This window comes from Danio rerio, chromosome 8 (assembly GCF_049306965.1).
Source record: "Danio rerio strain Tuebingen ecotype United States chromosome 8, GRCz12tu, whole genome shotgun sequence".
Classification (NCBI taxonomy): domain Eukaryota; kingdom Metazoa; phylum Chordata; class Actinopteri; order Cypriniformes; family Danionidae; genus Danio; species Danio rerio.
Window position 1 is genome coordinate 3170001 of NC_133183.1, and position 20000 is coordinate 3190000.

At 31.9% G+C, this 20000-nt stretch overlaps 1 protein-coding gene across 1 annotated transcript in view; it reads right to left on the bottom strand.

The window, feature by feature from the left end:
* Positions 1-20000, bottom strand: part of si:dkey-178e17.1 — a 56240-nt gene that overhangs the window by 2966 nt on the left and 33274 nt on the right. Inside the window, exons 3-7 of the mRNA XM_073910005.1 lie at positions 16454-16553; positions 6078-6216; positions 3995-4079; positions 1650-1754; positions 146-261 (exon numbers count right to left, since the gene is read on the bottom strand). Of these exons, the coding sequence (XP_073766106.1) occupies positions 146-261; positions 1650-1754; positions 3995-4079; positions 6078-6216; positions 16454-16553 (545 nt within the window). The remainder of the gene's footprint in view (positions 1-145; positions 262-1649; positions 1755-3994; positions 4080-6077; positions 6217-16453; positions 16554-20000) is intronic.

A 20000-nucleotide genomic window follows, 5' to 3' on the forward strand; every position in this document is an offset into this window, starting at 1 on the left:
TCCAGATGGTTTGCAAAAAAATTAATACAATTAAATAAATAAATAAATGAAGGATTAAATATAAAATGAAATATAATAAAAAAGTAAGTTAACAGCCGCTAAAGCCCTGATCATCCACAAGTGCTGCTATTCCTCTTCAGTGTACCTGCATTCTGGTCTTGATGACGTCCAGTGGTGTGTTTCCAAACACACTCGCCGCTCCAGCAATGGCACCAAACGTGCCTGTGACCACAGGGTTGATGGACTTATTAGGATTATCACCTACAAAACAAAAAACAGCCACTGTGACAATAATAGAGCTGAGAGAGTAAATACCCTCAGTGTCCAGCAGAGGGAAGAGCAGCTCAAATATTAACACAACAGTTCTGCTGTGAAATAAATGAGTAAATAAATATATAAAATAGTCTGTCCAAATGGTTTAGTTTAGAAACTAACTGCATACAATTTAGATACATAAATAAATGATAGATAAATAAATATGCAAATAAATAAATAAAGTATAAAATAAAAATATATATAAAATAATCTGTCCAAGTGGTTTAGAAAAAAAACTAAATAAAATGTATATAAATAAATAAATGAGAAATAAATAAATAAAAATAAATAAATAATTTAAAAGTATAAAATGAAAAGATATAAAAATAATCTGTTCAAGTGGTTTAGAAAAAAATAAATAAAATGTAAATAGATAAATATATGATAAATAAATAAATAAATAATTTAAAGTACAAAATAAAAAAATATATAAAATAGTCTGTCCAGGTTTAGAAAAAAAAAGGAATAAAATTTACATAAATAAATAAAGTTTAAAACAAATAATATGTAAAATAATCTTTCCAAGGGGTTTAGGAAAAAACAAATTTTAAAAAAATAAATGAGAAATAACAAAATAAATAAATAAAGTATAAAATAAAAATATATAAAATAATCTGTTCAAGTGGTTTAGAAAAAAAACTTAAATAAATAAATAAATAAATGATAATAAGTAAATAAATAAATAAATAATTTAAAGTATAAAATAAAAAATATATATAAGGTGGTTTAGAAAAAAAAACCTAATAAAATTTACATAAATAAATAAATAAAATATGAAATAAATAATATATAAAATTATCTGTTCCAGTGGTTTAGAAAAAACTAAATACAATTTAAATAGATGAATAAATGAGAAATAAATAAATAAATAATTTACAGTATAAAATAAAAAAATATCTAAAATAATCTGTCTAAGTGGTTTAGAAAAAAACTAAATAAATAAAATTTAAATAGATAAATAATAGAGAAATAAATAAATGATGAATAAAAAAATGATGAATAGAAAAAAACAGAATTAAAATTTACATAAATAAATAAATAATGTCATTTAATATTAACGACGCTCTTTGGAAGGATTTGACAGAGACATTTTAATGATACATTTTAAAAACAAATACAGTTTGAGCCACTGAAAATGTTTACAGAAAAATATTCATGACAGTTAGAATGCCTCATGATGATCATGTTTTTCTTCAAGTTAAGTGTTACCAAAATAGGTTATTAAAACTATTATGTCTAAAACTGTGTTGAACACAATGTCTGTTCAACAGCACTTGGGAAATATTTGAATAATTTAGACTTCAACTGTGTTATAGAGATAAACAAACGCTGACCTTTATACCAATTTCTGAGCGAGGTCATGACGAAAAAACGTATCGCCTGATTGGATCCCTGCTTGAGGACGGTTGCAGTCAGACCCTGATACGTCCCTCTGATTCCTGACACAACGAACAAACAGGAGAAACACAACACTTATATGGACCAAATCAGACATGCACTGTAGGTTCCCACAACCGATTTGTGTTGGGGGAAATATGAAGAAATTAAGTTATTAGTTATAAACTATTAGTTACAAATATGTTTTAATTCATTAGTTTTTACAAATTTAAGGGGATTGAACAATAACAATTAAATTCTTCCTCCAATAAAACTGTGGCGTTTCATCTTCTTTTAAATAAGTAGTCAAGCATTATTTTTTAGAGTGCAGTGAATGCCGGTTAAAAGTACAATATTTTTTTGGCTTCATAATAATCCCTACACAATATTGTGGTTTATAGAACACACACACACACACACACACATATATATATACATATATATATATATATATATATATATATATATATATATATATATATATATATATATATATATATATAGTTGAAGTCAGATTTGCCCCCTTCAAATATATATATATATATATATATATATATATATATAAATATATATATATATATATATATATATATATATATATATATATATATATATTTGAAGGGGGCAAACCTGACTATATATATATATATATATATATGTATTTTTTTTTTTTTAAGTATTTTCTTTAAGTGTTTTATTTCGGCTAGAATAAAAGCAGCCTTTATTTTTTTAAACACCATTTTAGAGACAAAATTATTAGCCCCTTTAAGCTATGTTTTTCTCAATAATGTCACCTTTAGCTGTATAGACCTTATTCTAAAATGCGCCTGTTTTTGCGATTGTCTTAGAACTTCCAATTCAGTCGCCTATGGGAGAAATGACTAGGAATAATAAACGGCAGAAAACGGTCAAACTACTTGCTCTACAAACAAATGTTTGCATGACTACACAGACCAAGTAGAATAATATAATAAGAAAATATCAAATTGCAACATCAAGCAGCGTAATGAGCAGTTTTTAACGTAAAAAAATGAATGGAAGTGAATGAGACTGGAAGTCTCAAGCCAAAAAGATTCAAATGGCAGCGCCCGCTCGTCAGCGGAAAATAAGATGAATAGAAGTGTCTTGAAAAATACCAAGTAAAATATTATTAACTATATTATTAACAGTCATCGTGGCAGTAAATAAAATAAATCAGTTATTAGAAATCAGTTATTAAAACTATTATGTTTAGAAATGTGTTGAAAAAATCTGCTCTCCGTTAAACAGAAATTGGGGGGGGGAAAACAGGAGGGCGAATAATTCAGAGGGCTAACAATTCTGACTTTAACTGTATGTGTGTGTGTGTGTGTGTGTGTGTGTTTGTATGCATATATATATATATCATATATATATATATATATATATATATATATATATATATATATATATATATATATATATATATATATATATATATCATATATATATATATATATATATATATATATATATATATATATATATATATATATAAGCTTTAGCATCCTCACAATTCTACCTAATAGAAATCATATAAAATAAACATTTTTAATAAAAATAAATTAAAGTGAAAATAAATTAATATTCCCCCAAATACACGTGGATCAAAACACAACAACAACAACAATAACAACATAATAATATTATTAAAACTGAAATAAATACATTTAAAAAAGCTTCCCGAACCCCAAGCTTCTACCTACAAGAAATAAAATAAAATAAACAATTGATAATATACACAAAAAATAAAAATAATTAAATGCTGCAGTAATAAACTGGAAAGAATTATAATTAAAACAAAAATAGCAATAAAATGAACATCTGGATCACCCTAAAATCCTGAATACAGCCATAAGAATCAAGTGTCAAAACAAAACAAAAAAATAACATAAAATAAAATAAATCTAAATAAAATTAAATAAATAAATACAACAACCTCCCCCATAACCCTACATAGGACAGGTGAAAATAAAATAACGCATTTAATAAACATTAATGAAACAACATACGACTCAAATAATCTGCAATAAAATAATAAAATAAACAAAGCATCCCCACAACAATATACATGGAAATCTGGTTAAAAACAAAACATCTGAAAAGCAAGAATTAGAAAGAAAAAATGAAAGAAAAATTCAACAAAACAAAATGTAAATCAGTAATGCTCTATGAGAAGTGCTGGCCGTGTTAAACGTCAACAGAGCACAGGCTTTATAATCAGCAGATTTTCCCCAAAACTATGAGCTGAAGCAGTCTAAACACACTCTGTGCTGTTCCTCACCTTGAGTTCTGATGATTTCCCGCACGCCGTGGAAAAACCCTCGGTATTTGGGGTTTGCTGAAGTTTGATCATGGATGAATTTCACCTGGAAACGAAAGAGATGAAGAATATGGGATAGAACTGTGAGCTAATATAGGGATGAACAGATCCTGATTTTTCATGGTTGATCCCGATTGCTGATTTACAGAGAAATCCAGCAAACTTGAAAATATGAGCATACATGAACAGGTGTTGATTTGCTTTATTATTATCGGTCTGCCGTAATTAGGAAAAAGGTAACACTTTATTTTGATGCTCCATTTGAGTCCGCTTAATATCTGTTGATAATGATTCTATAACAGACAATTAACTGACTAGATCAGGGGTGTCCAAACTTTTTGGGCCGAGGGCCAGATGCAAAAAAAAAAAATGTTGTCCCGGGCCAAATTTTACATACATCACACAGACACGCATATATATATATATATATATATATATATATATATATATATATATATATATATATATATATATATATATATATATATATATATATATATATATGTATATATGGATGAATGGATAGATGTGTGTGTGTATATTATTATGGAATTATTTTATTTCGTCGTCCAACTGTGTTTCTAGAAAGACTTAAGTTTTTAAAAAAACTTGAATCTTCTCTGGGCAATATACAGTTGCAACACTCATCCTTTATAAATTCTCCTTCAGTGAAGGGTTTCGATTAGCTGAGCTACCTCATAACTAGCCACACTGCAGGAAATGCTTTTGTTACTTAGATTTTTTTGTCTTGTCTCGAGTCCAAATATCTAAAAATTCTCAAATCAAGAAAACTTTTCTAGACAAGCAAAACATATTGTCTTGTTTTGAGAAATAAAATGCTAATATTAGGAGAGTTTTTCCTTAAAACAAGCAAATTAATCTGCCAATGGGGTGAGCAAAATAATCCTATGTCAAAAGGAAAAACTTTTTTGCTCACCCCATTGGCAGATTATTATTGTTTTACTTTTTGATCTCGTTCGCCACCAGTGTAAGAGCTGAAGGCCTAATGCTTTGTTTCATAATGTCTTTTAATATTATATTCTTTCATTACTGCAACTGAATCCTGGCAAAATTCCTTGCCCCATCGTGACTGAAACTACCTGCACTGACTCTTGATTTTTCTTTTTCTTGGTGCACCAGGGCTCGCTAAAATGTGATTATCAATTATGTTTCCTTCAGTTTGGTCGGTTAGTTTTACTTCATAACAAGAAGTGCTGCCTAATTGAAGGCATGTAATAGCGACACCCGGTGGTTATTTATTGAATTACGTTAATTTTTGTATGGCTGGCCAGATTCTATTGATATTTATAAAAAGCCTTGCGGGCCGCCACAAAACTGATTGCGGGCCGCAGATGGCCCGCGGGCCGTAGTTTGGACACCCCTGGACTAGATGATACTTTGCAAGTACATGTTACCTTACACTAACGCCAACCTAACAGTCTACTTATATTCTAATGAGAATTAGTTGGCATGTAGAAGCAATGTAACTTATATCCAACAAACAGACTAAATAAAGTGTGGCCCAAAAAAAACTGATATCATTCAGCCTAAGTGAGGCTAAGTGGGTAGTGGGGGCTTAGTGGTAATGGGTAGTGCTGTCGCCTGACAGCAAGAAGGTCGCTGGTTCGAGTCCCAGCTGGGCCAGTTGGCATTTCTGTGTGGAGTTTGCATGTTCTCCCCGTGTTGGTGAGGGTTTCCTTCGGGTGCTCCGGTTTCCCCATTTAAGCCCAAATACATGCGCTATAAGGGAATTGATGAACTAAATTGGCTGTAGTGTACGTGTGTGTGTGTGTGTGTGTGTGTGTTTGTGTGAACGAGTATGTATGGGTGTTTCGCAGTACTGGCTGGAAGGGTATCCGCTGTGTAAAACATGTGCTGGAATAGTTGGGGAATAGTTGTGGCGACTCTGGACTAAGCTGAAGGAAAATGAATGAATGAATTTTCCCCACACTGACTCCACACCCAAGCCACGCCCTTAGTTAGGACACGACGCCAGCCAAGTCCATTTCTCTGTAGTATAATATAAAATAAGTAAACATCTCACCTTTACAGTCTCCATGGGACAGACGACCAGCACGGCCTCCATCACTCCTGCACCCAAACCACACAGCAGACCTCGAGTGCTGTCCAGTTTTCCAGACTCATCCTTCATCTGGTTACTGAGGATCTCAAACACTCCAAACCTGAAAAACACACACATCTATATTCATGTTCAGCGCTTTAACACTGACGCAAGAGAATAAAGCAGAGACGGAAACAAACCGTGCAGAGCTCAAGGGCAGGAAATTAATCAGATGCTGAACATCCTTATATTCCGCATAAAAGCACTTGTACAGGAAACACACACACACACGTTTAAATTATGCATGATTATTAATGATTATGCATGATTATTCATTTACTGCCTTTAAGACAAGTAACTATTTTTCTGTCAATGTTACTTAGACAGAACAAAAGCTTTAACATGGAAAATAATATAAAATGATAATATTAACAATAATGATAATAATAATAATAATAATAAAAATAAAATAAACATGGAAAATAAAAATACATTAAAATAAAAAAAATAATAAATTGAAAATAAAAGAACATTAAAATTAAATAAACAAATAAAAATATATTATAACAATAATAAAATAAAACATGGAAAATAAAAGAAAACTAAAATAAATTATAACAATAATAATAATAATAATAACAATAATAACAACAACAATTATAATAAAACAAAACATGGAAAATAAAATAACATTAACATCAATGAATGAAAATAATAATAATAATAATAATAATAAAATGAAACATGGAAAATAACATTACAATAAATAAATAATAGTAGTAGTAGTAGTAATAATAATAATCAAACACGGAAAATAAAATAACATTAAAATAAATAAGTAATAATAATAATAATAATACAATGTAAAATAAAGTAACATTAAAAATAAATAAAGAAGAAGAAGAAAAACAATAATATTAATAATAATAATAAATGGAAAATAAAATAATAAAAATAAATTAACAGTAACAATAATAATAAAATGAAACATGGAAATAAAATAACATAAAAATAAATAAATAAATAATAACTAGTAGTAGTAGTAGTAGTAGTAGTAGTAGTAGTAATAATAATAATAATAATAATAAAACATGGAAAGTAAAATAACATTAAAATAAATAAGTAATAATAATAATAATAATAACACAATGTAAAATAAAGTAACATTAAAAATAAATAAATAATAACAATAATAATAAGACAATGAAAAATAAAGTAACATTAAAAATAAATAAATAATAACAATAATAATAACACAATGAAAAATAAAGCAACATTAAAATAAATAAATAAATAATAAAATAACAATCATTAAAAACAAATCAACCAAATAAATCAATACACAAACAAATTAAGTTTTAAGTAAAATATACATAAAGGAAAATATTCAGAAATAAAATAAAACAAAATAAATGATTGAAAAAAGAGAACGAAATGAAATAACATCAAGACTAATAATTATATCATTAATATAACTAATAATCAATAAAAAACAAGCAAATAAACAAAATAATAAAGAATAAGAATAAATTAAATAAATTAATAAAAAAAACTAATAAGCAAATAAATAAATAAAATACAATAAATAAATAAATAAATACAAATAGTTTTGGAAAAACTGACAGATGTTAAATTAAACCACAATACAATAAGACAAAAAAAAAAAAAAAACAATAGTAAATCAGTCAAACTAAATAACACAACATTTGTGATATACAGCCGAATGCAAAGTGAATGTAAAACTGAGGGCCGAATCTCTCAGTGTGTGGCAGACATTGATCAGATTGAGTGTTTGTGTGTGTGCTTCTGTGTGTGCTTCTGTGTGTGTGTGTGTGTGTGTGTGTGTGTGTGTGTGGATCTATTGTTTATTTCTGTGGTTTGACACACAATCGGACGTCCAGCAGTGTGCAGATATTTATAGCAGAGCAGGAAAACACCAACTATCTGTCACCAAACGCTCGACATGTCTGATAACCTCTCGCTCTCTTTCCACAAATACACTTAGCAAATTCAATCGACTCAAATTCAATTTTAGCATCATTCATCCTGCGTGCTGGTGTAGCTTGTGGAACCACTATCATGACATGAATTCAGAACAGCAAACTAGCATATACAGCAGTGCTCCTATAAACATTATATACAAATAATAAGCAGTTCTTTGATTTTGATTTTATGCCACTCATTCAGTGATGCTAAAAATAAAAAATGAAATAAAATAAAATAAAATAAATAAATAAATAAATTAAATAAGCTTTTGTTTAATATACATCTCTGTCTTATTAAGTGTTGGAATAAAATAAAATGAATCAAAATAAAGTAAATAAATAAATGAATAAATAAAATACAAATAAGTAAAATAAAAATAAATAAATAAAAATTAATAAATGAAATAAGGTTTTGTTTAATTTACATCTGTCTTATAAATAAATAAAATAAAAATAATTAAATAAAAATAAATAAATAAAATAAGCTATTGTTTAATATACATCTCTGTCGTATAACTAAATAAAATATAAATAAATAAATAAAAACAAATAAATGAAATAAGCCTTTGTTTAATATACATCTCTGTCTTATAAATATATGAAATAAAAATAAATAAATAAAAATGAATAAATAAATAAGCTTTTGTTTATTATACATATCTGTTTTATTTAGTGTTGGCATAAAATAAAAATAAATAAAATCAAATAAATAAATAAATAATTACAAATAAAATATGCTTTTGTTTAAAATACATCTGTCTTATTTAGTGCTGGAATCAAAAAAAATTTTTTAAATAAAAATTAATTATAAAAAATAAATAAATGAAATAAATTAAAATAAAAAAATAAAACAAGCTTTGTTTAATATTTATATCTTATTTAGTGTTGCATTAAATAAAAAACAAAAATAAATACATAAATAAATAAATAAAATAAAAATAAATAAATAAATACAAATAAAATAAGCTTTTTTAATATTTAACTCTTATTTAGTGTTGGCATGAAATAAAATAAAACAAAATAAAAATAAACAAATTAAATAAAACAGTATAAAACAAAAAAATAAACAAATTTAATATAAATAAAAAATAAATATTTTTTTATAAAAATAAATAAATAAATAAATACAAATAAAATAAGCTTTTGTTTAATATACATGTCTGTCTTATCTAGAGCTGGAATCAAACAAAGCAAAACAAAATAAATAAATAAATATAAATAAATAAAATAAGCTTGTGTTTAATATTTATCTCTTATTTAATGTTGGCATAAAATAAAATAAGAAAATTTGGTAAGCGGGACACATTTAGTAATGAATCTCTATTTGAAACCATTAGATAAAAATACATATACATACGACTTATAATAAACTAGGCAATATTCCATTTAAAATACAATAAAATGTCTATTTGATTTTTTGGTAGATTTCAAGCAAAAAGAAATATAATTTTTGGGTTATTCGCAACTTGTTTGGTTATTTTAAAATAACAACAATAACAACAACAACAATAATAATAATAATAATAATAATAATGATAATAATAATAATAAACATTGCAAAACTGTTTGCTACGTTACTTCTTTGATCTGGCTTATTTATTGATGCATAAAATAAAATAAAGTCTTTGTTTAATATCTAAATTTTTACATGGCCTATTTACTTTTTGGTAAAATTAAATTAAACTAAATTATTAAATTTAATTATTTAAAAAATTAACTTGCAACATCAATTCTTTGATGTGTGTTTTTTATAGCTGCAAAATAAAATAAAATAAAACAATAAAAAATAAAAATAAAAAATCAATTTTGTTTTTTTATTTATTGTTGGCAAAATTAAATTAAATGATTAAAAATGTCTTGCTATGTCAATTCTTTTATGTGGCATACAAATAGCTGCATGAAAAACAATAATAAAAATAAATTAAATTTAAAAATCCAAAGAATACGAATTTAATAACACTAAATAAACCTATATACAATGCACATTGTATGTTTTTTTTAAATACAATTAATTTATAATATTTATGCAAAAAATATAACTTTTGTCAGTCCAATTATTCTGCTTCGCTATCGAGTTTATTCATCAACTGTAAAATGAAAAAAAAAAATTAAATCTGCCTTTTTTATTTACAGTTAAAGTCAGAATTATTAGCCCCCCTTTGATTTTTATCCCAAATGATGTTTCACGGAGCAAGGACACTGTGATAATATTTCTTCTTCAGGAGAAAGTCATATTTGTTTATTTCGGCTAGAATAAAAGCAGTTTAGAATTTTTTAAACACCATTTTAAGGTCAAATTTATTAGCCCCTTTAAGCTATATTTTTTCGATAATCTACAGAACAAACCATCGTTATACAATAACTTGCCTAATTACCCTAACCTGCCTAGTTAATCTAATTAACCTAGTTAAGCCTTTAAATGTCTCTTTAAGCTGTATAGAAGTGTCTTGAAGAATATCTAGTCAAATATTATTTACTGTCATCATGACAAAGATAAAATAAATCAGCTATTAGAGATGAGTTATTAAAACTATTATGATTAGAAATGTGCTGAAAAAAATCTGCTCTCTGTTAAAAAGAAATTTTTGAAAAGAAATAAACAAAGGGCGAATAATTTAGGGGGGCTAATAATTCTGACCTCAGTTGTATAACGTCTTACATTTGGCCTAATTATTGTTGGTTAAATTAAAGTATCTTATACATAAATGCTTGCCACATCACTTCTTTGAATAAAATAAAATTATTTAAATTAAAATCTATTGATGCATAAAAAATAAAAATGTAAAAGAAATCCAATGAATACTAATTTAATCAGGCTAGATGAAATATATACAATGCACATTGTGTGCTTTTTTCCCAATTTCCAAATCCAATTTTGTGCAAGAACATATATTTTGCCAGTCTAACTAATGTGCTCAGCTTTCCAGTTTATCCATTACCCGTAAATGGAGGGTCAAGCTGAGTGCAGTCTATTGTGGAAAACACTCAATGCCCACACAGTGTTTTACAAACATGAGTTGATTTTGAGAATATGATCATTTGGGATGCATTAAACCAATACGGATTTCTCAGTCTTTAAAGTCTGCATGAAGCTGAACTGCAACCATTTTTTCCATATTGTTTTGCAGTTTCTAGAGAAACAGAATATTAAATGACAAAGCAGTGGGCGTGGCTTGTTTTTTCTACTGTAAGCTGATTGGATGTAGTAAAGCAGGTGTTTCGTTTAGATAGGAAAAAGGGTTTGGGCAGAGTTATTACAACCTAACAGACTCCTCCTCCTCACCATTTCTGCTTGTCATAGTGATGTCAAAACTTACAGCTGGAGGGGCGTGGTTAAGCATGTTAGCCACACCCAAAACCTCAGACAGACCTAATCTGAGAATTGAACTGAAAACAAACAGGAAGCGCATTTTCAGATTACAATTAAAGATTACAAGATCAAACTATTTTATTTTTCTTCAAGACACGCACAGATGAATTGTTCAGCACAAAACTAGGAATGGGGACTTTAAGGTTTGAGTCCCAGATTGAAGGTTTGCAGTGTGGTTTTGATTAAAGCGAGACGCTGCTCATAAATGCAACCTGGGCTGAAATCCAGCAGACAGACGTACAGAACGGCTCCATTAGCAGGACAAACACAAGGTCGAAACACCAATGCAATCAGCTAATGAAAGAGGGGAGAAGAACATGAAGAGGAGGAGGAGGAGATCATCAATCTGATGGAGGAGAAACCGCTCTAAAGCACAGCTGATCCAGGAACAGATCCGCTTTACTGATCAATTACAATTATTAGCTCTCCTGTGTATACTGACTCTTTTCAAATATTCCTCAAGTGATATTCAGGCACATTTCTCACAGTATTTCCTATGATATTTCTTCCTCTGGAGAAAGTCTTATTTGTTTTATTTCGGCTAGAATAAAAGCAGTTTTTAATAGTTAAACCCATTTTAATGTCAGTATTATTAGCCTCCTTAAGCAATATTTGTTTGGATTGTCTCCAGAACAAACCACTGATGTATAATGACTTGCCTAATTACCCTTACTAATCTAGTTAAGCCTTTAAATGTCACTTTAAGCTGAATACTAGTATCCTGAAGAATATCTAGTCTAATATTATTTACTGTCATCATGACGAAGAGAAAATAAAACAGTTATTAGAAATGAGTTATTTAAACTATTATGCTTAGAAATGTGTTGAAGAAATCTGCTCTCCCTTAAACAGAAATATAAAATAAATAATATTTATCAGGAGGGAAGAGAAGAGAAATATGTGGAGATCTGGACCTAGATTTAACTTTCATCTGTTCATGCATACCTGAATGCTGACAGAGTTTATTCCTGAAATCAGGACATGTTTTTACAAAAAAACAAATAAATAAATAAATTAGTGGTAGGCACTGTGGCCTCACAGCAAGAAGGTCTCTGGTTTGAGTCCTGGCTGGGTCAGTTGGCATTTCTGTGTGGAGTTTGCATGTTCTCCCCGTGTTGGCGTGGGTTTCTTCTGGGTGCTGGTTTTAGTTCATTCCGCTGTGGCGACCCCTGATGAATAAGGGACTAAGCTGAAGGAAAATGAATGAATGAAGAAAATAAAATTTGGAAATGTGATTTTTAAAACAAACGTTAATCCTGGTCGCATTTTTAATACATTTTAGTCTGATTTATTTTTGTATGTTGGTATTTTAGTTTCGCATTAATTGTCTGTTACGTTATGTCAACAAGACCTAATAAAAAGAAAATGAAAGCAGATCATGTCCAAAAACAACATCAGGGCTCGAAATTAACTTTTTTACTTGGTAGCACCGGTGCTCCCAACTTCAAATATTTAGGAGCCCCAAAATAAATTTAGGAGCACTAGAAAAAATTTAGGAGCACCCACCAAAAATGATTGAGCACCGCTGCAAATTGCTTTTTAAGGGATTTATTGTATTTTAAAACAACATCAATAGGACTGACAAAAACCAGAAACAACTATCTAACTAATGCTGCGAAGACATTGATATTTGTGTGCAATAATTCCAAAATGAATGTCTAATAATTATAGAATATTAGTGATGATGAAAATGACAATAATAGTAACAATGAATTCCATTTCTCATTATGATACTGCCTTGAATGTGCATGAATGTAGGTTATCTGCTATAAAAAGTCTGTTACTTTATGAAAAATAATTGTAGTTTGCATCAAACAAAAATGAAGCATTGCAGTAAGAAATATTTATTTTGTACTGCTGTATTTATATGCATGTCAATTTAATAAATAATATTTCTGCTACAAAACAAACAAAAGATTATAATAAATCATTCAATTCAATGATGAAAGCTGCAAAGCAATCATCAGTAAATAAATAAATAAATAAAAAATAAAAATAATATACACCTCAAAAAATAATAGACAAAAGAAAGAAAGTAAAGTCTCACTTCTATCACTCTTTAAAAGATTTGGTTTCAGTTTGTGTCAATTTAAAGGTTCAGTCTGAGCTGATCTTCATTTTTCTGTGTTAGTGGAAAAGCTGGCGAGTCAGCCGACCCAATTTATGAGCAGGCAGCGCAAGATTCTTGCGATGACCACCGGCGGAATACCGCTGTTTGTTATGAGACGCAGTTTCAGTGTAAACTTAGTAAAGGCGAGCTTCTTTGGCGATGGTATTAGATTTGACTTTTAGCGGACATTTGCGCTGAACACGCAGTGAATGCAACGCATGAGATTCGGGCGCCTTCTCCAAGAAGCGCGTACTCAATTGATCTCAGCTGGTGGATCATTATTCACCACGTGACGTGTCATGATCGCTCTCATCTGCGCCTCAATTTTAGGTGGGGTTTGCAAACCTGTGTGCTTTAAGTTTTTACTCTTCAGCCGTTTGCATTTCCCGTGGTCATAAAAGCTCCTTCCCTGTCATCTGACAGCGGAATACCTTGAGTGATTGACAGCTAATATGAACCAATAAAGCGGCAGGGAAGAGCGATTCAGCACGTTTTTACAAAAAATCAAAACAGGTCGCACTACAACCATTATCTGCAGTCGCACTAATGCTCCCAGATATATTATGAGGTCGCATAGATTAATTTTCGGGCGCATATGCGACCAAAACGGTCGCAATTTCGAGCCCTGAACATCATTTAATAATTCATTTATTCATTCATTTTCCTTCACAGAAATATTCCCAGCACCTTGTTGAATCTAAGCCATGAAGAATTAAAGCAGTTCTGAAGGCAAAAGGGGGTACTAACCCAACCCAGTACTAGTAAGGTGTACCTAATAAAGTGGCCGGTGAGTGCATGTCAGAATATTAAAAATGCAATAATTTATTTAATTATTCATTTATTTTTCTTTGGCTTAGTCCATTTATTTATTAGGGGTCACCACAGCGGAATGAACCGCCAACTTATAACACCCATACACACACACTCATACACTACAACTAGTTTAGTTCATTCAATTCACCTATACCATATGTGTTTGGACTGTGGGGGAAACCGAAGCATCCGGAGGAAACTCACAGCAACACAGGGAGAACATGCCATCTGACCCAGCTGGGACTCAAACCAGTGACCTTCTTACTGTGAGATAACAGTCCTAACCACTGAGCCACTTTGTCGCCCAAGCAATATATATATATATATATAATTCTGGGCTTGACTTTATATTCCTATGTTGGAGCTGTGCATTCCACACACATTTAAAAATCTATAGACATATTTTAAACATACATATACAAATTAAACAAAATGTTGTTAAAACAAAGAAAAAAATAAGCATAAAAACTAATGTCATTTAAAGGAACCAAATCAAATTAACCATAAAAAAGTAAAAACCAAAAAAAAAAAAAAGAATACAAAAACAAATCAGAAAAAAAATGATCCAAAGGAAAAGAGAAAATAAATTACATAAAAAACAGCAAATGTTAAATAAAAACTATAGCAATGGAAGCAAAACAAATGAACAATACACATATACAGTGCTCAGCATACTTGAGTACAGCCCATTTTGCAAATGAATATTTTCCTCCATTTCTCAGTGAATATAGGCAATGTGTTTTGGTGGATTTAATCAAAACAGATGTATTAAACAGATATATTTATTAAAATTATATTTTAGTCCCCAAATATATTTAGAAATTGAAAGATATTACATATAAATTTAAGCAAAATATTGCAAAATTGAAAAATTACAAACTCCAAAACTTCAACTCAATTATTTCCTTCTCTTAAATTTTTCCTTTTTTAAATTTGTATTTAATATTTTTCTGTAACATTCATAACATTTGGCTGTACTCATTTTTGGACCGTTACCTTAATTAATTTTTTAGATTAGCTCCTGATTTGGCTTCAGTACTGAATAATCTAATGTATATGCACAATTATAATATTATATAGCTTCCTATTAAAAATATGAATCTAAAACACACACACACACACACACACACACACACACACACACACACACACACACACACACACACAATTGATCCAAAATTAAAATGGAAAATATACAAAAATCTAACTAATTCAATATAACAATACAAACTATAACAATACTTTAAGGATACTGTCTTAAAGCTTAAAACCAACAGTTTGGTATAGTATCTTAATGCTGTTTGGATGGTATTATAGAGAAATATATTAGTGTTTTTGGTCCTTTTCCTTCAGAGTGACTATAAAATGACACTGTGGAAAAAACAGACTCGTCAAAATCAGCTTATATATATACATATAGTGTGTGTGTGTGTGTTACAGAAGTCATGCGGGTGTGAAGCAAACAGTGACCCTGTAGCGACGGATGTGTGTGTTTCCTCAGAGAGCATCAGTCTGACAGACAGCTGGACACGCACTGCTGCCCCGCTCATATAGACACACACACACGTAGACACACGCGCACGCGCGCACGCGCACGCGCGCGCGCGCGCGCACACACACACACACACACACACACACACACACACACACACACACACACACACACACACACACACACACACACACACACACACACACACACACACACACACACACACTTCTCTAAATGTGAACCAGACACTTCAACAAAAACAGATAGTTGGATATGCACCACTCATGTAATCACATATACACATGCGCGCACACACACACACACACACACAAGCATGCAAACACGCACAAACACATGACCACACAAGGACACGCACATGCACTCGTGCATACATACACACACACACACACACACACTCACAAACAAACACACAAACACACACTCTCTCTTTCTCTCCTCTGAATATGAACCAGAAGCTTCAACAAAGAGCATCAGCATAATAAATGTCAGGCGTTCTGATAAATATGCACATGTGTGTGTGTGTGTGTGTGTGTGTGTGTGTGTGTGTGTGTGTGTGTGTGTGTTTACCTGGCTGCAGATTTAGGGATGGAGCCGTACAGTAATGAGCTCAGGCCTCGATATAAACCCTTCACTCCATGATGACGGACCGTCTGCGACACACAGTCGGCTGCAAACACACAGCAGCAGCAGTTAGAGCAGCAGATATCATCACTGAGGAACCAATCGTCCACTTGTTTTATTCTGTGTAAACCCGACATGTAAATAAATAAGTGTGTGTGGAATGCACAGCTCCAACTCAGGAATATAAAAATCAATCCCAGAATTATATATATATATTGCAGGGCAACACAGTGGCTCAGTGGTTAGCACTGTCACCTCACAGCAAGAAGGTCGCTGGTTCGAGTCTCATCTGGGTCAGTTGGCATTTCTGTGTGGAGTTTGGATGTTCTCCTTGAGTTGGCGTGGGTTTCCTCCGGGTGCGCCGGTTTTCTCACAGCCCAAACACTAGACTAAATTGGCCATAGTGTGTGAGTGTGTATGTGAATGAGCGTGTATGGGTGTTTCCCAGTATAGGGTTGCAGCAGGAAGGGTATCCGCTGTGTAAAAAATATGCTGGATTTGTTGACGGTTCATTCCACTGTGGCGACCCCTAATAAATAAAGGGACTAAGCCAAAGGAAAACGAATGAATAATTTATTGCATTTCTGATACACTGACATGCACTCACCGGCCACTTTATTAGGCACACTTTACTAGAACCGGGTTGGAGCCCTTTTGCCTCCAGAACTGCATTAATTCTTCGTGGTATAGATTCACGAAGATTCTGTTCCTCAGAGATTTTGCTCCATATTGACATGATAGCATCACACAGTTGCTGCAGATGTTTCGGCTGCACATCCATAATGCCAATCTCCCGTTCCACCACATCCCAAAGCTGCTCAATTGGATTGAGCTCTAGTGACTGTGGAGGCCATTTGAGTACAGTGAACTCATTGTCATGTTTAAGAAACCAGTCTGAGATGATTCACGCTTTATGACATGGTGTGTTATCCTGCTGGAAGTAGCCATCAGAAGATGGAGACACTGTGCTCATAAAGGGATGGACATGGTCAGAACAATACTCAGGTAGGCTGTGGTGTTGACACGATGCGAAGGGACCCAAAGTGTTCCAAGAAAATCTCCCCCACACCATTACACCACCACCACCAGCCTGAACCACTGATACAAGGCAGGATAGATCCATGCTTTCATGTTGCTGACGCCAAATTCTGAGCCGACCATCTGAATGTGTCAGCAGAAATGGAGACTCATCAGAGCAGCAACGTTTCTCCAATCTTCTATTGTCCAGTTTTGGTGAGTCTGTGTGAATTGTAGCCTCAGTTTCCTGTTCTTAGCTGACAGGAGCGGCACCCGGTGTGGTCTTCTGCTGCTGTAGCCCATCTGCCTCAATGTTGGACGTGTTGTGTGTTCAGAGATGCTCTTCTGCAGACCTCGGTTGTAACGAGTGCTTATTTGAGTTACTGTTGCCTTTCTATCAGCTGGAACCAGTCTGGCCATTCTCCTCTGACCTCTGGCATCAACAAGGCAATTGCACCCACAGAACTGCCGCTCACTGGATATTTGCTCTTTTTCAGACCATTCACTGTAAACCCTAGAGATGGTTGTGCGTGAAAATCCCAGTAGATCAGCAGTTTCTGAAATACTCAGATCAGCCCGTCTGGCACCAACAACCATGCCACGTTCAAAGTCTCTTAAATCCCCTTTCTTCCCAGTTCTGATGGTCAGTTTGAACTGCAGCAGATCGTCTTGATCATGTCTACATGCCTGAATGCATTGAGCTGCTGCCATGTGATTGGCTGATTAGAAATTTGCGTTAACAAACAGTTGGACAGGTGTACCTAATAAAGTGGCCGGTGAGGGTATATAGATAACATTTCTGTTGGTTTTCTGACTCATTTATCAGCAGATAATTAGTTATTATGACGTATTATTATAAATGAGGCATGCAATACATTTTTACCATGAAATAAAATAGAATCGATTGATCATAACGCACACCTTTAGCATCAGCACAGCACTTTAATCACGGCTGTTATTATGATTTAAGGATTAATCTTGCATTTTTAATACATAATGACATGATGTATAGTTAAAGCCCTGAAGAGTTAACGGACACACACTAATCATCAGAGTATTAGAGATGTGCAGCTGTCTGTCTGTCAGCTAAATCAACAGAAGGCTTGTTAAAATGTTCTCTGAGCTGCAGCCAGAGAGAGAGAGCGAGAGAGAGACAGAGAGAGGAGAAGAGAGAGAGGAGATAAGTTTGTTTACTCTGAGCGCAGCAGCAGCAGGTTGAAATCAGTTCTGGCCCAGAGAGCTTCTCTAATTAACTCCAAAGAGGATGTGCACGTCATACATGTGTGTGTGTGTGTGTGTGTGTGAGAAAGAGAGAGAAAGTGTGTCTGTCAGTGTATGTGTGTTTGTTTTTATTGCTGTTTGTGTGTGTGTTTGCATGTGCATTTGTGTCTGTGTATATATGTGTGTCTTTGTGTGTGTGTGAGAGAGAGTGTGTGTAGGTTGTGTTTGTGTGTTTTTGTTTATTGTTGTTTGTGTCTGTTTGTGCATGTGTATCTCTGTGTAAGTTTGTGTCTTTATGTGTGTGTCTGTAAATGTATGCATATGTCATGAGTGTGTATGTTTATGTGTGCCTGTATGTTTGTGTATGTGTGTTTCTTTCTCTGTTTATTTGAGTATGTATTTAGTGTGTGTGTGTGTGTGTGTGTGTGTGTGTGTGTGTACATATATGCAAGGGTGTGTGTGTTTGTGTGTCTATGTCTGTGTATGCATGTTTCTTTCTCTGTTTATTTAAGTATGTATTTTGTGTGTGTGTGTGTGTGTACATATATGCAAAGGTGTGTGTGTGTGTCTATATGTCTGTGTATGTGCATGTGTGTGTGTGTCTATAGGTCTGTGTATGTACATGTGTGTTTCTTTCTCTGTTTATTTGAGTATGTATTTTGTGTGTGTGTGTGTGTGTGTGTGTGTGTGTGTGTGTGTGTGTGTGTGTGTGTGTGTACATATATGCAAGTGTGTGTGTTTGTATCTCTGTGAATGCGTTTTTATTGTTGTGTGTTAGAGAGAGAGAGACAGACAGTGTGAGTGTGAAAGTGTGTGTAGGTTGTGTTTGTGTGTTTTTGATTGTTGTTTGTGCCTGTATGTGCATGTGTATCTGTGTATGCATGTTTGTGTGTGTAAACATGTGTCTTTATGTGTGTAAATGTATGCATATGTTGCAAGTGTGTGTGTGTGTCTGTCTGTTTGTGTATGTCCATTTCTGTTTATTTGAGTATGTATTTTGTGTGTATGTGTACATATATGCATGTGTGTGTGTGTGTTTGTGTGTCTATGTCTGTGTATGTGTGTTACTTTCTCTGTTTATTTGAGTATGTATTTTATGTGTGTGTGTGTGTGTGTGTGTGTACATATATGCAAGTGTGTGTGTTTGTATCTCTGAATGCGTTTTTATTGTTGTGTGTTAAAGAGAAAGAGACAGTGTGAGTTTGAAAGTGTGTGTGTGCATGTGTGAAAGTGTGTAGGTTGTGTTTGTGTGTTT